The 24,808-nt window shown below is 40.9% G+C and overlaps 1 protein-coding gene across 6 annotated transcripts in view; it reads left to right on the forward strand.

Annotated features, from left to right (window-relative positions):
- The window catches only part of LOC122548841 (adrenocorticotropic hormone receptor-like), a 96,006-nt gene extending 71,712 nt beyond the window's left edge, over window positions 1-24,294 (forward strand). For 2 of the 6 annotated variants that reach the window (XM_043687684.1, XM_043687683.1), the window contains exons 2-3: window positions 2,111-2,180; window positions 20,995-24,294. In XM_043687684.1, coding sequence (XP_043543619.1) covers window positions 21,148-22,146 — 999 coding nt within the window. In that variant the 5' untranslated portion in view covers window positions 2,111-2,180; window positions 20,995-21,147 and the 3' untranslated portion in view covers window positions 22,147-24,294. Of the gene's footprint in view, window positions 1-2,110; window positions 2,181-2,426; window positions 2,464-6,313; window positions 6,368-15,915; window positions 15,972-20,994 lie in introns of those variants that run through there. The other 4 variants (XM_043687686.1, XM_043687688.1, XM_043687685.1 and 1 more) reach the window with 4 other exon arrangements.
- Window positions 24,295-24,808: the final 514 nt, after the last annotated feature.

Below are 24,808 nucleotides of genomic sequence, written 5' to 3' on the forward strand. Positions count from 1 at the left end.
CCCCCACCCCCCTCTCATTTATCTCTCCACTCTGCAGGCACCCTGCGTCTATTCCTGATGAAGGGCTTTTGCCCGAAACGTCGATTTTCTTGCTCCTCGAATGCTGCCTGACCTGCTGTGCTTTTCCAGCACCACTCTAATCTAGACTCTGGTTTCCAGCATCTGCAGTCCTTGTTTTTACCTAATTGATTTTAACTTTCTTCTCCTTGTCAAATCTATAAGAATCAGTTAGAAATGTGGTCTTTTTTTGTATGAAATTTCTAATTTGAAAGAAACGGAAGAGGTCCCCTACTGGGAAACTCGCATTTCCCAGCCAACTGGTCAAAAGACATCAGTATGTCCCCTTCGAATAAGTCACCCAGGCAAGACAAGTCCCTAGCTGCCCATAGTTTACATCCCGAGTCCATCATCCCTGGCTGAAAACCCAGTATACCAACTATGGGTGTAAAAAATGATGTTTGCAATATTGTCCTCATTCTGACTCATTGTCCTCCACGCTTTAACAGTATTAAATCTAAATCTAAATCTAAATCTAATAACTATTGAGCTATGGCAATGTTACTTTACTGTCCTCATTTTGTTCAAGAACAGCAGGCCGGTAAGGAGGCATCTTGTCTGAGATGCTTTGAAGTCCAACCAAAATGAGTGAGGGTCCCCCCGGGCCCAGTCATTCACGTAAGATCGCAACGAGCTTACTTGATAGTTTCTAATATCTGATATCCCAGTCTGTGAGGTAGCTGTAGTTTAGTCAGTTGAATAAGGGGTCACTTGCGATACCAATTAAAGGAACTGAACCAGCCGTTCAGTCTTTTAAATGTTTGCTTGGAAAAAAAGCAGAGGAAGCATTGACATCGGATACAGCAGGCGGGACTGATGTTCATTTTAATGAGGGCTATCCAACCTACCAAGAGATCGTAAACGTCTTCCATCTTCGAAGGCTTAAAGCCTCACTTAAACACATGCAAACAAATTTTCAAAAAAACATCCTTGCATTGCTCACAAAACTCAAAAATGAAACCAAGTCCCTCACCTCTTAACGCACACAATGTATAAACACAAATTAAACTTAAAGCTGTAAATGTTTCTGTTTACTTTACACCACAATTTTCAAATGATAATAATAAATTATGAGCCTGCATCATGGAATCGTCAACATATAGAAATCATCAGAAATCACTTCCAACAAGCTCAACATTTGATTGTTTTTATACTTTGAATGCAACACTTTGGGGCAGATATGGGACCCAGGTTCAATGCCACTCTTGTGCAACCACCTGTGTGGAGAGTTAGGGTGAAACACTCTTCAGAGGGTCAGTGTTGACTCAAAGGGCTAAATGGCCTGCTTCCACACTGCAGGGATTCTATGCCATAGGACTTGCAACCACTCCCAGATGAATGAAAACAATTTCCAATTATACAAATGGGATAAAATTGTTCACGTTCCATTAATATGTTTGAAGAATTGAAGATTTAAAGAAAACAGCCTCACTTTTAAAAAGACAGTTTTAAAAATCAATTATATGATTACAAATTAGATGAAACTCAGTTGTGTCACAGTATTTTCAATTTTTTTATTCCTTCCTTCCAGGCACGCTATGATTAAATATAAAGATAGACTAAAAAAACTGCCTTTGAAATGCTGGCACTTTTAATGAACGTCAAAATGAAATCACACTCTGCTAAATGATTTTAGAACAGTGAAACATAATCTAAAAATAATCTAAAAATCTAATGTAAAAATGTCTCCATCAATCTGTACTGCTCTAGACAATTTTTTAAATCTTCACTGAATTCTGACCTTTACACCTTTTCTCAAAAACCAATATTTACCATTTTCCACATGGCAGCTAATATTGAGGAAATTGTTATAAAAATAGCAAGGGCTGAGCTTGTGCAGAGAAAGCAAACATTGACAGTAGCAATTGGACATGAATATACCTGCTGAATTTACTGGAAACTTCAATAACATTAATTGAATGCAGACGCAACAGATGTTTTGTTAATAATTAAATTCTGACAGACAACAGCAGAACAACAACAGGAGATAAATTCCTAAAACAGAACAAGTGCATGATGTATTCTCATATCCATTTTCTACTGTTGTTCTCAGGTCATCAACCAGAAAAGTATTGAGGGTGAAGCTTGATGAACACACTGGGGAGAAAGGAACAGAAAGATAGGTAGGTGAAGTGAAATGAAGTGTCAGGAGGACCTTTGTGTGCAATATCATTTACTGGAAACTTCAATAACATTAATTGAATGCAGACGCAACAGATGTTTTGTTAATAATTAAATTCTGACAGACAACAGCAGAACAACAACAGGAGATAAATTTCTAAAACAGAACAAGTGCATAATGTATTCTCATATCCATTTTCTACTGTTGTTCTCAGGTCATCAACCAGAAAATTATTGAGGGTGAAGCTTGATAAACACACTGGGGAGAAAGGAACAGAAAGATAGGTAGGTGAAGTGAAATGAAGTGTTAGGAGGACCTTTGTGTGCAATATCAACACTGGCATAATTCAATAGGTCAAAGAGCCTGTTACTGTGCTGTTTGCTAAAATCAAAAGCAAGAAACAGCCTTGCAACTGATTCCACCAATTTGTTTGTTGGAAAATGTGCCCATGATTTCCTATGGCAGACGAGCAATATTGAAATCTATTTCCCTGCCTCCACTAAAATGACAGCTCACCAGAATTCCCAATTTTCAAACAAATACTCATCTGTTTCCAGTTTTGCGGATGTATCTTTGCTGGAACTGAAGCATAACCATGCTGACCTGCAGTAAGTTAGGTCCCTGCAAAAGTTCTAAGAACGGCAGAGGTGAAGGTAACGAAAGGAAATGGTGAAAAACTAAATGCTTGCGACATCAATGCACAAAGTTACATTCTGAACACAATATTTTACTACTTTTTGCAAAGACTTGAATTCATTTTGATTCATTCTCAGGATGTGGGTGTCACTGACAATTTATTACCCATTCTTGGTTATCTCTTCCGAAAGCATCAGTTGGGAGTCCTTCTTGAACTGCTAGCTAGCAGATTAGATTCAACTCGGAGTCTGACTTGACCCATTTTAGAATCAACTACATTGGTTGGGGACTGATTTCACATCCATTGCCTCAAGCTCATTGATTTTCAAATCCAAACCTTTTCAGACCTTTCACAAATATGTGAATTTAAAGAACACATTTGTCAATGAATTTTTATCTCACAATTATCAAGACAATTTGCAAAAATAAAACAAAGTAAAGGGTAAACAATAATTATGCAGTATGATAGTGCTGATTGATGAGGAATTAGATTCGGAAGTATAGTCGTGGAGAATACATGGGCTGATGATGACTGACAGTTAACTGTTTAAGTGTTGATTTAAAATTGTACGATTTGACAAAATGTTAACTTCAATTCTGCTAATAAAACTCCCTGAACAAACTGGAAGGCAGTCTTAAAGGGTCCATGCAATGAGATGTGCAGAGCAAACAAAGGTTAGAGAGCACATTTGTGTCCACGTATATGGTTCATACTGCTCCATGAGGCAAGTTTGATTACTTACGGGAGGCTAGTCCCATGTCCTGTGAATGCTAACAATTGCAGTTCTTCAGCCCATTGGAGAAAGTTCATGAAGATAATTTAAAACATGTTGAACTGGAGCGTTCTGTGAGCGTTCCACCATCACAAAAGCTCTCACTGTCCCTCAGAAAGCTGCATTACACTTATGTTTATTTTGTGTCCAACTTGCATTAAATTGTCCATGTGTTTTCTTTCCAGTTGTTTTAGCTCCTAAATTGTGGTGCCACACAGTTTGATTCGGTCACTGAATCATTCTGTTGGTGAGGACCTGGTGCTGTATGTGAATTGTATGTGAACACTGTGCATTCTGCATTACAGCAAAATTTGAATTGATTTGACTCATTGTAGTCACATGTACCTAAATACAGTGAAAAGCTTTGTTTTGCGAACAGTACATGCAGATAATATGACAAACAGGGATGTACAGATCATAAAATGCTTAGACAAAGCGCGGCACACGAGATTACAGCTGCACAGGAGATGTGCAAAGCAAGATAAACATGAGCAAGAACAGTATTATTTAAAGTTAGAGAGGTCCATTCAGCAGTCCAATAACAGCCAGGAAGAAGCAGTAGTTGAACCTGTTAGTGCATATGTTCTAGTTTCTGTATCTTCTGCCTGATGGAAGAGTAATTAAACTTAAGCAGATTTGCTGCAAAGTGCTTTGGAACATCCTATGGTCATCCAAATATGGAATAAATATAACTCGTTCTTTCAATTCCATTGTCACTAAGTAGGAATGTTGCATGCAACTTATAAGATCTTAGCCAATAGATATGTCAAGCTTTGTCAAGCATTAAATCTACTGGCTGGATTTGGCAAGTTTCCCATTTCAAGTCTCCAGTTGGTGATTTCAAATCAATGCCCATATATGTGAATTGACAAGAGAAATCCTGAACAAGATTTACAATAACACAACCTGAGCAATTTGTTTTGAGTCTAAATCCATCAGAATTATTTCAAAGCTCAGAAGGAGCCTTGCACAGCTTTGCCTGAGGAGAATAAAATGGAGCTGAAAGCAAATTAGATTTACAGGATTTGTGATGCTTGCAAACAATCATGCAGTTTCACCCATTTTAAATGGATCTTACTGGCAAAACTGACAATCCCATTCCAGGGTTAGGATTATGGCTAGAAATAACATAATACGCAGTTCTCTCTGGGAGTATTACAATTGACTTTGTCAGTTGTGAGCTAACTGGAAAACAATCTATATACCTTAAGACTAATCAATGGAAAACAAACCAGAAACCTATCAAATAAAAATAAGTTGAGTGTTAAAGACAGCTAATCACAGAGACAAAAACTGAAATTGCTGGAAAAGGTCAACAGGTCTGGTGCTCAGTGGCTCAGTGGTTAGTGCTGCTGCCTCACAGCACCAGGGACCTGGGTTAGATTCCAGCCTTGGGTGACTGTCTGTGTGGAGTTTGCACATTCTCCCTGTGTCTATGTGACTTCCATCTGGGTGCTTCAGTTTCCTCCCACTGTCCAAACCTGTGCAGGTTAGGTGGATCAGCCAGGTTCAGTTGTTCAAGGATGTGCAGGCTAAGTGGATTAGCCATGGGAAATGCAGGGTTATAGAGTGGAGAGGGTCAGTCTGGGTGGGATGCTCTTCAGAGGGTCGGTGCAGACCTGATGGGCTGCTTTCACACCTTAGGGATTCTATGAGGCCATATCTGTGAAGCAAAGACAAGAGTTAACCTTTTGGGTCAAGCGACCTTCAGTAACCACAGAGACATCATAATGCCTCTACTGCTACAACCTTGCAATAGTATTTGCTAACTAGATATCATACAGGTGCTGAATGCAAGAAGTTGTAGCCCATCAGTCACTAATTTTTGGTTGAGAGGCAAAGTCATTGTGCAGCGAGAGGTAATGACTTGGAGCTCACTACCAGGGGAGGCAATGGAAGAAGAGATATGAATGACTTCAAAAGGAAATTGGATGGTCACTTGAGAGAAGTAAGTTTGTAGAATTACAGGGAGAGAGCTGGAGAATGGGCCAATTACACTCATCTACAGAGAGCTAACATGGTCTCCATAGGCTGAATGGCCTCCTTTGGTACAGTTATGCCTCAACATCTGATTGGAAATTGTCCTAGGCCTGATAAAGTAGGGGTGAGTCTAAGATGAGATCAACCATGATTATATGAAATGGTGGAGGAGACTCGAGGGTCTGAATGACCTACTCCTGCACCTAATCCTTATGTCCTAAAGGTAATCATCTACAGGTCCAGGCTGGGGATTGATCTGGCCGTTTGCCTATATTCTGCCTTCTTGTCCATGCCCAGGTAGACATCGAGAAGGAGCATCGAGTGTCACCAATAAGTTTCCCTTTCTTCAGCTCAAGAGATGAGTAGAAAGCTTTGTGACTACAGTTTCTCTCATTATGTTCCAGTTTCTCTCATCCATAAGAAACTGAGAACAATAAGGGAAGGAAGAGGAATTCACGTGTGTGTATGTGTGTGTCAACGTGTGTCTATATCTGTGTCGGTGCAACTGTGTGTGTCTATGTCTGTGCCTGCACATACATATCTATGTGTGTCTCTGTGTTTCACCATGTGTTCGTGTACGTGTGTGTGTGCGTGTGTGTGTGTGTGTGTGTTTTAATGCTTTTTTTCATCTCACTAGGATTAAAAATTTAACAAAATTCTTATGTCTCAAAAAAATTTCTCTGCCTTATAAACTGAAAAAAATTCCACCTGAAAATGTTCCTCCTCCCTCTTTCCATGCTGAAAGGATTTCTGACTTGCACTCGATGAACAAAAGGCTCTTCCACCCAGAGATATGTGAGTAAGTGATTGAGTAGAATGTATTCGCTGTATGAGATAAGAGGATGCAACAGAAGGCTAGAAATTAGAGTGAATTATTTCAACAAAGAATTGCACACACTGATAGCAATCTCATCCCAAGACTCCAATAGACTTGTTAAAATGTTCTTCCTACTTTTAAAATAATGAACAGAGATGTGCCTTTAAAATGTCCTTGCCTACTATTAGCAATGATTTCCTATGAATGTACTTAGTGGATAAGATGTTAGGTAATGTACTCTGTTCTCTCCTTTCTATTGTCATAAATGATACTCATCAAATGTGACCTTTCTTACATTGGGGAATGCCTACATCTGCTTCTATGACTTAACTAGTCTTCCTTCTGTCAGTCTCTCAATGCCTTTTCTGTTGGTCTGCTATCTCTCCCTGAGACACTTGAAAAAATAACTGCAACTGAAACTCAATATTAAATTTTAGCCTCGGAACAAGCGCGTGAGCTTCCAAACTCAGTTTCCAGAGTGCATGATCCACAGAACAGTGACTTTTAATATTCTGTTTCTCTGTCGGTTGTCACTAGACAACAGCACAGCGCTTATGATCCTCCTTTTCTACCTTTTATCAGTAATGCAATGATCTTATAACGCCCTCTTTGTTCCAACTCTTCAAATAAAGGCAAAATAGTCTCATTATAAAGCATATAAATAAAACATACGTCTATGTTTTTTTGGTATCATGTCTCCAGCACCTAAACAAAACTCTAAAAATGGCTAACCACTGCCTTCACCTTCTTAGCAAATCAAGTATAGATTAAACTTCAAGTTACATATTGTTCTTAACATTTTCAATTTTAGTTTTTAACAATTCAATTGTTATCAAGTATGTATTAAACTCATTTGGATGCAAATACTCAAGTAACATCCAGAACTCAAGTAACTCACAACTATTCATTTATTCCAAATGCAATCATTGTCTACTCCAGATGACGAAGCACCAGATCATTTTAGGGATCACACAGTGGAAATCTCAATTGGTGTTTGGATTAGTGGCGCTGGATGCTCCTCGGATGCTGCCTGAACTGCTGTGCTCTTCCAGCATCACCAATCCAAAATCTGGTTTCCAGCATCTGCAGTCATTGTTTTTACCTAGGAAATCTCAATTGGCTCAGAGTCACTCTTCAGTAACATTGGTACTGTCATATCTTAGAAAATGACAATTAACCTGTTTGGATGTGTGAAGACACGCCTCATAATCATAACTTGCTGGGGTAGAACTTAAACCCTGACCTTATGGCCACGAGTTAGTGTCACTGTTGCTGCACCACATGACTCTTATCAGTAAAGTACCAATACTGAGCAACAAGCTCAACCAGAGGAGGTCAACATAATCTAGAACTCACGGTCATGATCTAAAAACAAGGAGTTGCCTGTTTTGGTCATAGATGAGAAGAAATTTCTTCTTACAGAGAGTGTTGAGTCTTTAGAACTCTCAAAAGGTAGTGGAAGCAGGGTCTTTGATTATATTTAAGGCAGCAGTAGATAGGTTCTTCGAAAGTAAAAGTGGAGTGCAGATGGGAATGTAGAATAGTCAGATGAGCCGTGATCTTATTGAATGTGGAGCAGGCTCGAGGGCAGAGTGGCTTACTGCTGCTCCAAGTTCCTATGTTCCCATGTCCGTATCTTCATTTTAATGTGTTAAGTGCTATTTGCAGTGCAATGATCCATGCCCGTGATGCATCTTTGTGTAGCATCTTACAAACAGGCTCAGCAATCTCTCCATACTGAGAAGAGTCAAGTATGCAGCAGTCGAAGGTGTTTTGGTGCTAGAGTGGAAGGGGTGGAAGTGTCATGTCTTGGGGTTGTCAGGTAGGGAGGGAGGTACAGTTGGGGCCTTTTGAGGTAAATGTAGGGTCTTTTCGATAGTTACTCAGGAGTCAGACTGTGTATTTAATAATCTAACTTTTCCTGAGTAAAGTTAAAAATCACACAACACGAGGTTTTAGTCCAATTGGTTTATTTGGAATCACTAGCTTTCAAAGCACTGCTTCCTCAACCACCTGATGAAGGAGCAGCACTCCGAAAGCTAGTGCTTCCAAACACACCTGTTGGGACTCTATCCTGGTGTTGTGTGATTTTTAACTTTGTCACCCCAGTCCAACACCGGCATCTCCAAATCATTTTCCTGAGTAACTATTTTCCTTAATTTCATCACAACCCTCCAATCAAAATGGAGACTTTCAGGGGTTTCCAGCTGCAGAGGAATTGCCCAGTTAAAAATTCAACTTCCCAGCAATTCCTTCTCTGCATCAGAATTCCACGGGGTCTCCGTGAATATCTCCTATCTATATTGGAATAGTGACTCTCTGACCATCAGAAAATCTGGGACACAGTTTTCATTATACGTCTTCAGTCTATGTAACAAAATAGCTGGAAATCCTTCAAACCAATTCCACAGGCATCACATCAGTCATTGACATTCTTGTCAAGTTGTTCACAAAGTGGAGATTACTAGAGACTAAGACAACAAACAATGAACCACAGTTTGTTTTCAGTCAGTTCTAGCAAGTTATTGGGTTTCACCACAATCTCACTTGTCATACAGTCTGCAATAGAACGATAACATTTACCAATTCAGCAGGCTGAAAAAGGACATTCTTAGAGCTGGTTACATCTTACTTAGGGTCTAGATTAGATTGGTGCTGGAAAAGCACAGGAGATCAGGCAGCATCCGAGGAGCAGGAAAATCGACGTTTCGGGCAAAAGCCCTTCATCAGGAATAGAGGCAGGATGCCTGCAGGGTGGGGAGATAAATGAGAGGGGAGTGGGGGTGGGGAGAAAGTAGTATAGAGTGCAATAGATGAATGGGGTGGGGATGAAGATGATAGGTAGGGAAGAGGGTGGGGGAAGGTAGCAAAGAGTACAATGGGTGAATGGGGGTGGGGATGGAGGCCCCACATCTTACATCCCACACTCTCTGATAGGAGCGACACTGACCAAGTTTAGGGTTAGTCATAAATTTCATGAGCCATTGACCATTCTTCAGCCATCACCACAATTCAATGTGAATCTCGGAGTGAAAGCAGAAGGAATCACTCGGCAAGAAGGAAAACAAAAGTGAACATGTGCAAGGAAACCAGGATTAGAAGTTGGAGCTTGGGTTTTCATAAAGGATGTAGATCATGGCCACAAATTCAGATCATCCCTATCAGGCCCAAAGCACTGATCAAGTAATTGTTGAACAACAACACAGTGTTACTCTTGATTGTGAGCAGACCAGGATACTTCAGGTGCAGTGATTGTGGGGAAGTATTCCCTCCCCTGATGATCATCTTTTTCACTGAGGTTAGGGAACACAGATCCATGTCCATCCCATCCACTTGTGAGACATCTCTAGTTGCCCTTGAGAAGGCAGAGGCGAGTTGTCTTTCTGAACCACAGCAGTCCATGTGCTGTAGGTAGAGCTCATTATGCATTATGAGTGAGTTCATAAATCTCAGCACCATCACCAACAACCTTCAAATCTCAAAGTCTACATATTTCAGTACTTAGAGGAAATGCTGAAGCTCTGAGTAATGTCTCAATGTGCATACAGTTCTAGGTTATGGTCCAAAAGATTTATTTGGAAGCACTAGCTTTCAGAGTGCTGCACCTCCATCAGATGATTGTAGAGTATTAGACTGCAAGACACAGAATTTATAGCAAATGTTTACAGTGTCATGTAACTGAAATTATACATTGAAAAAGACCTGGATTGTTTGTTAAATCAATGGCCATGTTGGTTTCAGTTCTTTCATATGTACATCCCAGAACATTGTTAAAGTTACACTCCCAAGTGAACTTTAACAATAGGTGCCATGCCAGCCCAGATAATGCATTGAAGATGTGAGGTGCCCTGTGTGAGGCTGTCTGTCGCCCAATGATCAGACTGATTCTAATCTAAGAATGGGATTATCGGAAGTTTACATGAATTTATGCAGTTTTGAGCAAAATAAAATGTAATTTGGCAAATACAAGTTCACCCACAAACCTATATACGTGTGTGTGTCTGCAGGGGTGTATGAGTGTCTGTGAGAGAGTGTGTGTACATGTGTATGTGTACGAGTGTGAGTGTAAAAGGGTATACGTCTGTGAGAGAGTGCGTGTGTGGGTGTGAGTGTGGGAGTGTGTGCGTGTGCGTATGAGACAGAGCTTTTGCATGAGAGAGGATCTGCGTGAGTGTATAGTTCTGTATGTGTGTGTGTGTTTAGTGCAGTGGGGTCACCAGTAGTGTGACATGAACCCAAGGTCCCAGTTGAAGCCATCCCCCATGGGTACTGAACTTGGCTATCAGCCTCTGTGCAGCCACTTTGTGTTGTTGCCTGTCCCAAACTCCACCTTGGAGGATGGTCACCTGAAGTTCCAAGGGTGAATGTCGCAGACCGCTGAAATGTTCTCCGACTAGGAGGGAACAATCCTGGCTGGTGTTTGTTGTGTGGTGTCCATTCATTCATTGCCCAGCCTCTGCTCGGTCTTGTACATGCCTCAGGGCATCCTTGCCTGCAGCATATGAGACAAATGTTAAAAATCACACAACACCACAACAGGTTTAATTGGAAGCTCTAGCTTTGGAGCGTCGCTCCTTCATCAGGTAGTTGTGGAGGACACAATTGTATGAGATAGACAACGTTGGCTGAGTCACATGAGTACCTGCCGTGTATATGGTGGGTGGTGTCCCCATGTGTAATGGTGGTATCCATGTTGACACTCTGATATATCTTGCAGCGTCTGCCGTGACAGAGTTGTATGGTGTTGTCCTGAAATCCGGGAAGTTTGAGGTTTGAGGTTTGGTGGCTATTTAAAGGCAAGAAGTGGAGGTGTGGGGAAGGTCTTGGCGAGGTACTCATCCTTGTTGATAATGTGTTGCAGGCTTCGAAGAACATGCTGTGGTTTTTCAGCTCCTGGGAAGTACTGGACAATGAAGAGTACCTTGTCGGTTTCAGCTCGTGTCTGAGTCCTGAGGAGGTCATTATGGTATCTCGCTGTGGCACATTGGAGCTGGCGGTCGATGGCTGAACGGGGTATGATGCTCAACTCATCGACCACCAGTTCTGACGTGCCACAGCGAGAAACTATAATGACCTCCACAGGAGACAGACAGTGACTTATACATGAAAGAACTGAAACCAACATGCCCATTCTAAAAGATGAGAGACTTAATAAACAATCAGGTCTTTTTCAATATGTAATTTCAGTTACATCACACAGTAAGCTTTTGCTATAAATTCTGTGTCTTACGATCTTATATTCCACAATCACCTGATGAAAGTGCAGCGCTCTGAAAGCTAGTGCTTTCAAATAAATCTGTTGAACTACAACCTGGTGTTGTGTGATTTTTAACTTTGTCTACCCCTGTCCAGTACCAGCACCTCCAAATCATACATACAGTTTGTTCCTCACGATGGTTAATTTCAAAATAAGGTCTTTATATTTATGAAAGGAAGGAATGTCACAGTGAACCGTTTGACTGTCTAGTGTGTGATTGCATGCCATTGTGTTCTGTGCTGTGTGCTGTAAGCCAGTCCTAAAAAAACTGAAACCCAATGTGTGGTTGAAGACATTTTCAAAAATCTTTGGCCTAAAGTTCTGTGCACACAAGTGTGGAACAAAGAGACCTTGGAGTGCAGGTTCATATTTCCTTGAAAGTGGACGCACAGGTAGATAGGATAATGAAGAAGGTATTTGGTATGCTTGCTGGTCAGAGCATTGGGTGTAGGAGTTGGGTGGTCATGTTGTGGCTGTACAGGGCATTGGTTAGGCCTCTTTTGGAATATTGTGTGCAATTCTGGTCTCCCTGTTATAGGAAATATGTGAAACTTGAAAGGGTTCAGAAAAGATTTACAAGGATGTTGCCAGGGTTGGAGGGTTTGAACTATAGGAGGGGCTCAATATGTTGGGGCTATTTTCCTGGAGCATCAGAGGCTGAGGGATGACCTTATTGAGGTTTATAAAATCATGAGGGGCATGGACAGGGTATATAGACAAGGTCTTTTCCCCAGGACAGAGAACTAAAGAGCAGTGAGAGGGGAAGGATTTAAAGGGACCTAAGGGGCAACCTTTTCACACAGAGGGTGGTACGCATATGGAATGAGCTGCCAGAGGAAGTGATGGAGGCTGGTACAATTACAATATTTAAAAGGCATCTGGATGGGTATATAAATAGGAAGGGTTTAGAGGGATATGAGCCAAGTGCTGGCAAATGGGACTAGATTAATTTAGGATATCTGGTCGGCATGGATGAGTTGGACCAAAGGGTCTGTTTCCGTGCTGTGCAGGGTGATAGGGTTGTTAAGATGGCGTACAGCGTGTTGGCGTTTATTGGTAGGGGGATTGAGTTTCTGAGCTTCAGCTGTACAAGACACTAGTAAGGCCACACCTGGAGTATTGTGTACAGTTCTGGTCACCGCATTATAGGAAGGATGCGGAAGCTTTGGAAAAGGTTCAGAGGAGATTTACTAGAATGTTGCCTGATATGGAAGGAAGGTCTTATGAGAAAAGGCTGATGGAACTGCGGCTGTTTCCGCTGGAGAGAAGAAGGTTGAGAGATGACTTAATCGAGAATATAAGATAATCAGAGGGTTAGATAGGGTGGACAGTGAGAGCCTTTTTCCTTGGATGGTGATGGCGAAAGTGAGGTAACATAGCTTTAAATTGAGGTGTGATAGATTTAGGACAGATATCAAGGGTAGTTTCTTCACTTAGAGAGTAGTAGGGGCTTGGAATGGCCTGCCTGCAACAGTAGTAGACTCATCAACGTTAAGGGCATTTAAATGGGCATTGGGCATATGGATGGATAATGATGGAACGGTGTAGGTTAGATGGGCATCAGATTAATTTCACAGGTCGGCGCAACACCGAGGGCCAAAGGACCTGTACTGCGTTGTAACGTTCTATATTCTATGTGTGAAACCTTTAAAGGTCCTGGCCTGGTACAGGGAAGTGGAACAAGTGTAGATTCAGTCTATTTTTTGTAGTGTAGACTCAATGGGCTGTAGAGCCTCTTTTGTACTGTCTGATGCTGTGATTCTGAGTCATGACGATGTCTTTGTTGGGAGCTCAGCTTTTTACAGTTTATAACAATGACTTCGATGAAGAGAATGAAAACATGGTTGCTAAATTTGCAGGTGATTCAAATGTAAGATGGTAGGTTGTGAAGACGACATGAGGAGATTGCAGAAGGATATAGATAGGTTGACTGACGAGGGAAGAATCTTGCAGATGGCATGTAACATGGGAAAAGATGAAATTTTTCACCATGGCAGAAAAAAATAAAATAATTTGAATGATGGCTAAGTGACGTCTGACTGCAGAATTCCAAGGTGAGGCAAGCAATGCTCCTGCTAAACCATACATCCTCCCTGCAGCTCTGATGTTCAGTGCATGGCGATCGGTTTCAACATTGTATTTGCGGCATTGATTTCCAGCTCTGATATCACTGCCGCACGCACACAACCATTGAAATATTTGCAGGGAACACTGATAAAGAGATTTAGTCATTCTTGCATGAGTCACGAACAGATAGTGCACAAGTCCAACGAGTCATTAAGAAAGCTAATGGATGCACCTTTCACTACAACAAGAATTGAACATAAAAGGATGGTATGCATCAGTTATACAGGGCATTAGTGTTATCTCAAGTAGAGTTTGATCTCCTTATTTAAGCATAGATATGAATTCAGAGGAAGGTTACCAGATTGGTACCTAGAATGAGTGGGTTAAATTGTAAGGAAAAGTTGGACAGACTGGGCTTGTTTCTGCTGTCATAACCCAATTGGGAAGACGCTTGAAAATCAAGCCCCCACTGTGTTCACAACCTTCTGTAGTTTCTTACAATCCTGGGCAGAGCAGTTGTACCAAGCCGTGATGCATTCAGATAGAAAGCTTTCTAAAGGGCATCTATAAATGTTAGTGAGAGTCCTATGGATATGCTGAATTTCCTTAGCCTCCTGAGGAAGAAGAAGCATTGTTGTGCATTCTACCGAGTGTGACATCAAGGATCCCGCAAAAAACTAGAATCAATGGGAAACAGAGGACAACCTCCCCACTGATTGAAGTCATTGGAAGGTGACTGTAGTAGTTCGAGATCAGTCATTTCAGCTCCAGGACATCTCTGCAGGAGTTCCTCAGGGTAGTGTCCAATCATGTTCAGCTGCTTCATCAATGACCTTCCTTCCATCATAAGGTCAGAAGTGGGAATGTTCACTGATGATTGCACAATTTTCAGCCCCTTTCATGACTCCTCAGATACTGAAGTAGTCCACATTCAAATGCAATAAGATCTGGTCAATGTCTGACCAGTACCAAGCAACACTTACACCACACAAATGCCAAGCAATGACCATCACCATTAGGAGACAATCTAACTACTACCCTTGTTATTCAGTGGTATTACCATCCCCCACTAGCAACAGCCTTAGAGTTACCATTGACCAGAAACTCAAATGGACTTGCCACATAAACACAATGGCTACAAGAAACTTGACACCACCCAGGACAAAGCAGTCCATTTGTTTGGCACCACATCCACCATTTTCAACATTCACTCCCTCCACTGGCAGCAATGTGTAGAGCGTACCAGCTGCAAAATGCACAGCATGGATCTCTGACATTTCATTGGCAGCACCTTCTAACCTGTGACATCGACCACTTAGAAGACAAGGTCAGTATATACATGTGATGCACATAAGAAGACAACTCAACACAGCTAACTACAAGGCAATTAGGAATGGGCAATAAATTCTACCCTTGCCTTCAGCAAAAAGTAAAAAGGTTATATTATAGGAAACTGAAGAGGAGGCATGAAGAGATAGAGAGCAGAGAAGTAGAGACGGTGAAAAATTGAGTAATTCTTGAAGAGATTGTGGAGGTCATGAGCTGTTGAAGGAGGTAGTTCTTTATTTCATTCTCCTCGGTTTTAATGGAGTTAGTTAACCTACTATCCTACAATTACATTCTGTTTCTACAATTAATCATGCAGACTTTGCTAGGATCTTAAAGCTAGCTCACTATTTTAAAATAATTATGAGGTGGCTGGGCTTAACATCAAAGTTTTCACAGGTTACATAACAGCCTTAAGAAGGTCATGGCAAACAAACCCCTGTCCTTATTGGGCAATTGTGTTTGCTGTTACAACAAATGTAGCAAATAAAATGTTGAAACCTCATTATATTCCCATAAATAAGAAATGAACTTCCATTTCTAAATTCTTGCTGCACTCTTGTTGTTTACAAAGGCTTAATTTAAAAGATGAGTTGTGATTTATACATAGAGCTTCTGCTTGTTCAGTTGTACATGTTTCACTAATGTTACAGAATGTTTATCAGGATGAATATGTCTGCCAGGAGGGACTAACGATTTTGTTGGTAATTTATTTAATAATACCACACTGGGGAACAATTGGTATTTGCCATTGACTGTCTGACAGTAAAGCAGTATTGACCAGATTTGATCTTACAAATTGAATACCACAATAATTTATATTTCTATAGAGCTGTTAATATAAGAAAATATTCCAATCTACTATCTAGGAAGATTGTAAAAGAAAAATGCAAGACTAATTCCTGAAGAAAGAGGTTCATCATGTTGTGCTGTAAGGTGTGTGATTTATACATAATTTAATGCTAATATTTAAGCATTTAGATAATGAAATCGTCTATGAAAGAATTCAATAATCAACTTACATATATGTAGCTTGGTGACCTCTTTTAAAACACACTGTGAAAGAAAGACATCCAGAATAATAATGAGGTATCACGTTGAGTGTGTTTTATAAATAAACAGAGTAAACATTTGTACGTTAGGCTACTGTTGGAGAAATTGAGTCCACAAAAGAGGATTGCGGTGAAATTAACAAGCAATTTAATTAAACAAAGCGATATCACGGAAGTGAAATTGACCAGACTGACACAGAACTGATTCTCTGCACAGATGGCTAGAATGCTCTTCTCAAAACAGAAAATGCAGGCATGCTTCATAGGGGTACAACACCAAAGGTGATAATTGTAAAGCAGTTACAGGACAATGATGAAAATTGAAAAGAGATTAAGATAAGAATAAACTGAATGGAAGTTAATCAAGCGTCCGACAGGACCAATTCATTTGTAATTGACACAAGAGAGTCCAGCCCTCTCCGTGAGTGGGTGAGAATGTTTTCCAGAAGATTCTTCATTGTATTTCCCGTCCGTGCGATTACGTGTAAATGTCCCTTCACCCGACATTCAGATGTGTCCATTGTGTTCCTCCTGCCAGCAAAGTCTTCCAGGCTCGCTTCGCCTACCTCTTTGTTTATGTGGTATCGGTTTCAATGGGAAAGGAGCCTGCCCTTAGGGTATTGGGAGCACAGGGTAAAACCAAGGACTGCAGATGCTGGAAACCAGAGTCTAGATTAGAGTGGTGCTGGAAAAGCACAGCAGGTCAGGCATCATCCCAGGAGCAGGAAAATCAACGTTTCGGGCAGAAGCCCTTCATCAGGAATAACTCTATTCTGCTCCTCGGATGCTGCCTGACCAGCTGTGCTTTTCCAGCACCACTCTATTGGGAGCACAGTGCTAATCGGGGCTGGGAGCTGATTATAAAAGCTGTTTAAGAAGTGTATTCTGTGGTCTGGGGATAGCTTGGCAATGTCTGGTTTCTATGTTAGCCTGTTTGGCCAAGACTAGGGAACTCTGGGTGCTTTCGGCATGTGTTGGCAGGCTTGATTTCTGTGTTGCAGGCCAGCATCTGTGTGTTTTATGTGGCCATGCTGTGGGTGAGCGGGGTGGAAGATATTTTCCCCACAGTTACCGACAGAAGGATCTGGAATTTTTGATGTATATTCTTAATGCTTCTGAAGAAAGGGGATAGGTTTGAGCCGTTAGAAATAGATTCAGAGGAAATAGTTCAGTCTGAAAGTTCCAGACCAGAAGTGTTAAGTCAAAGCCCTGAAGGGATTTTGAAGCTGAGGAAATATAAGGTCCGTTACATGAAAACTCACGGAAGAGGCTATCAGATCCTCAAGACTGAGAAATGCAGCCACAGTTAAATTAAGTACTAGAGATGTGGTGGAGATGGGAGACAAAAATAGACATTGCTGAAGAATCTCAGCAGTTCTGGCAACATCTCTGAAGAAAACAGAGTTAATGTTTTGGGTTGAGTGACCCTTCCTCCGAATTCAGAAGGGAATTCTTTCTGATGTGAGTTCTTTAAAGGAATTCTATTGGAATTAGTAGGGTTGTATTTTACTGTGTGTTTTGAAATCTTCAAACACAAGTTATATGTAAATAATTTAGTTTATTCTATTTCATCTTCATTTCTGTGACATGATGAATTTCTCTTTTATTATTGTAACAGATTTTGCAGTATTGCATGCTGTGTTTCAGTGAAAGACAATCTCATTAAACCAGAATTTTAAAAAGATCTATCAAGCCAGATTTCAGTATGGGACTTGACTTAGAGTCATAAAGTCATAGAAATGTACAGCATGGAAACAGTTGGTCCAACTTCGGTCCAACTTGTCCATGCTGACCAAATATCCTAACCTAATCTAGTTCCATTTTCCAGCACTTGGCCCATACCCCTCCAAACCCTTCCTATTCATATATCTATCCAGATGCCTTTTCAATGTTGTAATTTTAGCAGCCTCCACCACTTCCTCTGGCAGCTCTTCCATATACACACCAATCTCTGTGTGAAAAAGTTGCCCTGTAGGTCTCTTTCATATCTTTCCCCTCCCACCCTAAACCCATGCTGTCCCATGGACTCCCCCACCCCAGGGAGAAGATTTTGTCTATTTATCCTATCCATGCCCCTCATGATTTCATAAACCTAACATCAGATGGGAACATAACACCCTGAGCAGATACTGAGTAGAATTGGATCTATTACATTCTCTAGAGTTTGAAAGAATGAAAGACAGAAATATCTCTGCGAGCTTGACAGAATAGATATCGAAAGGGCTTTTCCCAAGCTTGAGTGCCGGGAACACACAGTGTCAGGGTAAAGGGTTAGCCATTTAAGACTGAGGTGGAGAGAAGTTTTTTTCACTCAAATGCTTACAAGTTTTTGGAAATGGTTACCCCATAGAGTACATTCAAAGTTCAAATCAATAGAGGTTTGGATACTAAGGAAATCATAGCTTAGAGTGGGCAGGTCAAAGAGTGGAGATGAGTTTGAAGGTCAATAATAATCTTTTTAAAGAGTGAGGCAGTCTCAATTGGCCTTAGATGGCCTACTCGGGCTCTCAATGTTGTGTTTGGGTTTAAAGCAATAGCTGGTTTTGTTTAACTGTTCATTTGGAATGGTTGAATCTGTTTTAACAGCTGTGGGTTAAAGTCAGCAGGCAAATTTCACTTAGGCAGGTCCAATTTGTTTCTGGTTATTTTCAACACATTGTTATTAAACTAAACTATTGACTCTTTTGCATGCATGTTTAGTTAAAACAATGCTTTCTGGAGCAAGGTAGCAAATAAATTCTACCACTTTGAGATAATATGATTTTAAATCCTGCTAGATACTTACTTCACTTGACATCAACATCATAAATAAGCAACTTTGATATTACTCCTACAAGACCCATAGACTAACGTTATCATATAAATTCATTCTATATAATGGAATAGGTAAACAGCTTGCATGAATACCTTGTATTAGTTCATTATGGTTTTGTAAGCTCTTTCGAGATAAGTTCATGTTTATACTAGCATAAGCTTTGAGCCTGACTTGTATCTTGAAGGATAGCAATGTTTTTGGCGCATTCATCAGACAGAAACAGAGTTACTCCACCCTGAAATATAACCCTTTCACAAGCTTTTATGTTCCAAATTACACCCACAGTAAATGCATTAGATAATCTCAGTTTGTCAGAAGCTTTGCCAAACGGTACAACATTTTCGGGAGAATCTCTCCACCCGCATACAAAGGAAACCAGATGTTTCCCAGTTGCAGCTGTCTACTGTCCCACACTGTCACACACTAATGGCAAAACCAGTACTGTTCTAGCTTTGAACCTCCCACTCTCCAAATCTGAGTTATATTGGGACTTTTAGGAGGGTTTGGCATTGCAGGCCTCATGAAATCTCTTGCTGCATCTTACCAAATTTGCTTCATTAATTACTTCCCCTGCGCCTATAGCATCTCTCACATCTGATTTCCACTCCATCTTACCCCACACTGTTCACAGAGCAACTCGCCACTCAGCAGATATCTGCTGAAAGTTCAGCCCTCCTTGTGACTGTGCCATTTTTGACTGTGTACCTGGGTAAGCAACAGCAATCTGGCATGACCCCTCAATCTGGCAATACCCCTCAACCTAAAATTGCCCCTCAATCTGGCATTGCTTCTCAATCCAATGTTGCCCCTCAATCTGGCATGGCCCCTCAACCTGGCATGGTCCCTCAATCTGGTTATACCTCTCAATCTAACATTGCCCCTTAATCTTGCTCCTCGATCTGGAGTTGCTCCTCAATCTGACATTCCCTCTCAATCTCACATTGCTTCTCAATCTGGTATGGCCCCTCAAGCTAGTATTGAGCCTCAGTATAATAGCACGGCAGCCACAGAGCCGCTTTGCTTGCGACACTTTGTTGTCATGGCTAACACTCTCTCAAATCATGGACAGCAAGCACTCAGACAAAGGTAAAGACTTTCATTTCTAGAAAGCAAAAGCAACAGAGGTTGATATTGGCCCCCAACAAAGCCAACGAGATCACGACCAAAGATTACAGTCACCGATCATGTACTACAACCTCACCATTCTTCTGTTGAAACTGAGTGTCAGTCAGATTCTGTCTGGTTGGTTGCACCCAACACATGGACAATATCGCCTTCTTCCTCCTCCTCAATGTCCTCTCCTCCTGAGAAAACTACTCATTCCTGCCCTTCCTCAGCATCTAGCATATCACCTCATTGCCCGCACCAAATATGCAGAGCATAGCACGCCAGAATGATGTCTGCACTAACCGGAAACCCCACAATTATCCACACCCACACTCCCACACCACCCACACCTCCACACTACCCAGATCCTTTCCATTCCCCCATGGAAGGTGCAGTGTTGGTCACAGTCAATATCCTCCTCCTGTGGCCTATCATGCCCTCTGATGCCATTCCACATTCCCCTATTTGACATGGGAATCCCACACCACCTCTCTGAAAAATCTTTCTCCAGTACTGTGAAGCTCTCCTTAATCAAAACCATCACTACTCCAGTTCTGAAGAGAAGTCATATTGGACTTGAAACATCAACTCTGCTTCTCCCTACACAGATGCTGAGTTTCTGCAACATTTCCTGCATTTGTTTTCGCACTGTTCCCCCTTGCTTCCTTTCCTCCTTTCCAGGACATCTTCATACCTTAAAGATGTTAATGAGGTCACCCTTCAGCCAGATAAACGAACCCATCCAATTTAGCCTTTTCTGAAACCTACTAGAACTTCGTTCTAGAGTCATTCTTTGATTTTTTTTTCATCTGTTCCACTGTTGCAAACTTTTTCTTCAACTATTGAAACCAGACAGTTTAGAGGGTGTATTCTAACAGAAGTTGAACTTATGTTATACATAACTTGTATATAAACTTAAATTTGGTCTTATATGTTTAACAAAGTTTAACTTTGATTTTTTTTTAATTTTAATGACCTTTTTCAGATACCACTTCCAGCTCCTGGGGTAGTGAACCTTCGTGGCACAATGCAAAGCCATGACAAGAACAGGCCAATTCCGCATTAAGGATTTGCTTGCCACGCCACTTAGTGAAGATTTACTCTCCTCGAATTTTGCTTCGGACTCTGAGCGCCAGAAATGGCAGGTCTCAATATCTCACTCAGCACAGGGGCAGCCATCTCCCCAAATCATACAGATGTCACCTACCCTTCTTGGTTGCTGAGCAGAACAATACCTAAAAGAAACGGCAGCATCCAGGTGAATGGGAGTACTGTGGAAGGGTGCACTGAAATCTTGATTCCTATGGAGGTCTACCTCATCCTTGCAGGTGTCAGTTTGCTGGAAAATCTGCTGGTGATCGTTGCAGTGATCAAAAACAGGAATCTACATTCCCCGATGTACTTCTTCATCTGCAGTCTAGCCGTTTCAGACATTCTGCTGAGCTTGACCAAGGCATGGGAAGCAATTACAATAAATGTAACATCTGGAAAGGAGCATCAGTTCACTCCTACCCTGATAAAGAGATTGGATGATATGTATGACTCATTGTTGTGCATTTCTTTCACAGCTTCCATCTTCAACTTGGCAGCAATCACAACTGACAGATACATCACTATTTTCCATGCTTTGCGCTACTACAACATTATGACAAGAAAGCGAGTAGCAGTCATCATTGCAGCAATATGGATCTTTTGTACTTTTACAGGTATCATCATGATCTCTTTCGCTAAGTATGAAGGCATTGTTAGCTTCTTTTTTATATTGTTCTTCATAACACTGGTTCTCATCATATCCCTTTATATATTCATATTCCTATTGGCTCAAATGCACGCCAAACAGATTCGATCACTTCCAGGTTACGGAGCCCATCAACGAACCAATTTTAAAGGAGCTCTCACACTAACGATCCTCCTCGGGATATTCATTGCCTGTTGGGCCCCATTTTCCCTCCACCTCACCCTCTACTTGTTCTGCCCTTCAAACCCGTACTGTGCATGTTTCATATGCCTCTTTCAGGTGGATCTCGTCTTCATCATGTGCCACTCAATTATTGACCCTCTTATTTATGCATTCCGAAACCCTGAATTATGCAATGCTTTCAAGAAAATGTTGTATTGTTTTAAAAGGCAGACCTAACTGCATAGTTCAGCCGCTTGCTATAATGGATAGTTGAGTATAACAGACCAACAAAGCCCAGGTTTGGTCTCCTGTCTGTGCTGAGTTTTCTAATAATGATGCTGTAATTGGCATCACTTTCATCCTTGAGTTAGAAGGTTGTGAGTTCGCATTCCATTCTAGAAACTTGAAGGCCGATCCTAGACTATCACTTTGATATATTAGTGAGGATGCGCTACACTGAATTTCAGACAGACATTAAAGCAGAGCCTAGTCTTCTATGTCAAAGGGCTATAGCCCTATTCGAAGAAGAGGAGGGAACTTTTCTTGACCAATATTTACCCCTCAATTCACAACATTAAAGATGTCTTGCAGATTTGATGGGCTGAAGGGCCTTTTCTTTGCTGCAGCTCTCTGTGACTAAAGACAGACAATCTGCTCAGTATCACATATGACTTTGTGTGCTAATTAGCTATATTTCCAACATCATAATAGTGACTACATTGCAATAAGTATTTTATAGACTCTGAAGTGCATTGGAACATTCTGAGTTGATGAAGAACTCTATATGAATGAAAGTGCATTCCTTCTTTATCACAATCCTGGGCTGCTCCTTGGAAAGAAGGATTTCCATTGGGGTTTTTGCTCTTTAGCATTATGTAGCAATGACACTGGAAGTATAACGTAGATGTACAACAGACGAGGACTGAATTCCATTGATGTCAGCTATAAAGGCCTCCCATGCTCAGTGTCAAGTTCCATGTTGCCAGCATTACAAGGTTTCAAGTTTATCAGCGATATTTTTTAGGAATGAATATTGACAGGGTGGTCCATTAACCCTACATATGCTAAAATGCCTGGGACATCATGACTAAGCATGTCATTAACCACAGCATACCCGAGAGAACATTAGAAATGCTATGTTGATAAATTATATCAACAATATTAATATTGCTTTAGATGGAAAGTTTCCCTCACCTGGAAAAAGAAATGTTATATTCAGGATGATTGATAGATGCAAAATCAACATTTAATAGTAAATTTAGAATCAGTTTGAATCTGCACTCTGAGGGGTCTATGCTCTACTAATGGTTTCTAACATAACTGCAAACATTATTGCTATTATGGTCATTATTGTGCATACATTCTTTTCTAAGGAACTGTTCATTATTATTATGATTGCTTTTACCTTCCACAACTGCATGTGAAGCATTTCCCTGTTCGCCTGTGTGAAGTTCCTTAAGGGTGTTTCTGTTTCAACCTGATTTACCTCTCCACGTGTCAACACTAACCGTTTTATTGTATCTTCAGTTTTTTCATCTGGAAACAGAACTGATTTGTATCAGTGACTGATTGTCGGTCCTTGATAGAGAGGGAATAAGGCGAACAGGCCAAAAAGAAACAGCCATGTTGACACTTGCATCATGACTTTAAAAATTGATCATTCAGTTTTACACAAAGTTGCAGGAATGCCTTATGCACCGTGATTATATTAAAGCCAACTGCTCCAGATAAACAAGCTGCATGTTTGAGATCATCCAGTTTGGACCAAAAACAAAGATAAAATAAGTTATTTCCTCTATGGTACAAATCTACAGATGCTGGATGTCCTGGAGATTCCAGGTACTGGAATGATTAAAATGCTATAAACCTACTGCAAAAAATAAAGGCTATTAGAATGTTGACCTTTATATCTAAAGGATTAGAACACAAGGAGCTGAAATAGTCCTTCAGTTACAGCGGGGGAAGCAAATATTTTTAACCTGAAGATGTTAATTTTGTTTTGAAAAGAATTGTCTGAAATAAAAACTATTAGAAGTTGCAAGAAGGAAAACACGTCAAAGAATGGACTTGTGGCAGGAGCATGACTTCAGAGGAACAAGTTCTTCAACAAGACTTCAATAAATAGTATGGGATTATTTGCTGCTGTAGAAGTCATTTACTTTAACTCTTCTCTGATGATTATAAGAATGAGCACAGTCACAACTGAATTTCACTTTGTGTCTAGCTCGGGCAACAAGCCAGTTTCTATACCCATGGAGCAGATAAATGCTGCAATATTTTGTTTACAGAGTTGCACCTTTGATGTTACCCAGATAGAAAATAGAACATAGAACATAGAACATTACAGCGTAGTACAGGCTCTTCAACCCTCGATGTTGCGCCAACCTGTGAAATTAATTTGATGCCCACCTAACCTACACTGTTCCATTATTATCCATATGTATGTCCATTTAAATGCCCTTAACATCGGTGAGTCTACTACTGTTAAAGGCAGGCCGTTCCATGCCCCTACTCCTCTCTGAGTAAAGAAACTACCCTTGATATATGTCCTAAATCTATCACACCTCAATTTAAAGCTATGCCCCCTCGTGTTAGCCTTCACTATCCAAGGAAGTAGGTTCTCACTGTCCACCCTATCTAACCCTCTGATTATCTTATATGTCTCGATTGTCACCTCTCAACCTTCTCCTCTCCAACGAAAGCAGCATCAGGTCCCTCAGCCTTCCCTCCATACCAGGCAACATCCTTGTAAATCTCCTCTGAACCCTTTCCAAAGCTCCCACATCCTTCCTATAATGCGGTGACCAGAACTGTACACAATACTCCAGTTGCAGCCACACCAGTGTCTTGTACAGCTGAAACTCAGAAACTCAATCCCCCTACCAGTAAAAGCTAACAC

This window comes from Chiloscyllium plagiosum, chromosome 4 (assembly GCF_004010195.1).
Source record: "Chiloscyllium plagiosum isolate BGI_BamShark_2017 chromosome 4, ASM401019v2, whole genome shotgun sequence".
Taxonomy (NCBI): Eukaryota; Metazoa; Chordata; class Chondrichthyes; order Orectolobiformes; family Hemiscylliidae; genus Chiloscyllium; species Chiloscyllium plagiosum.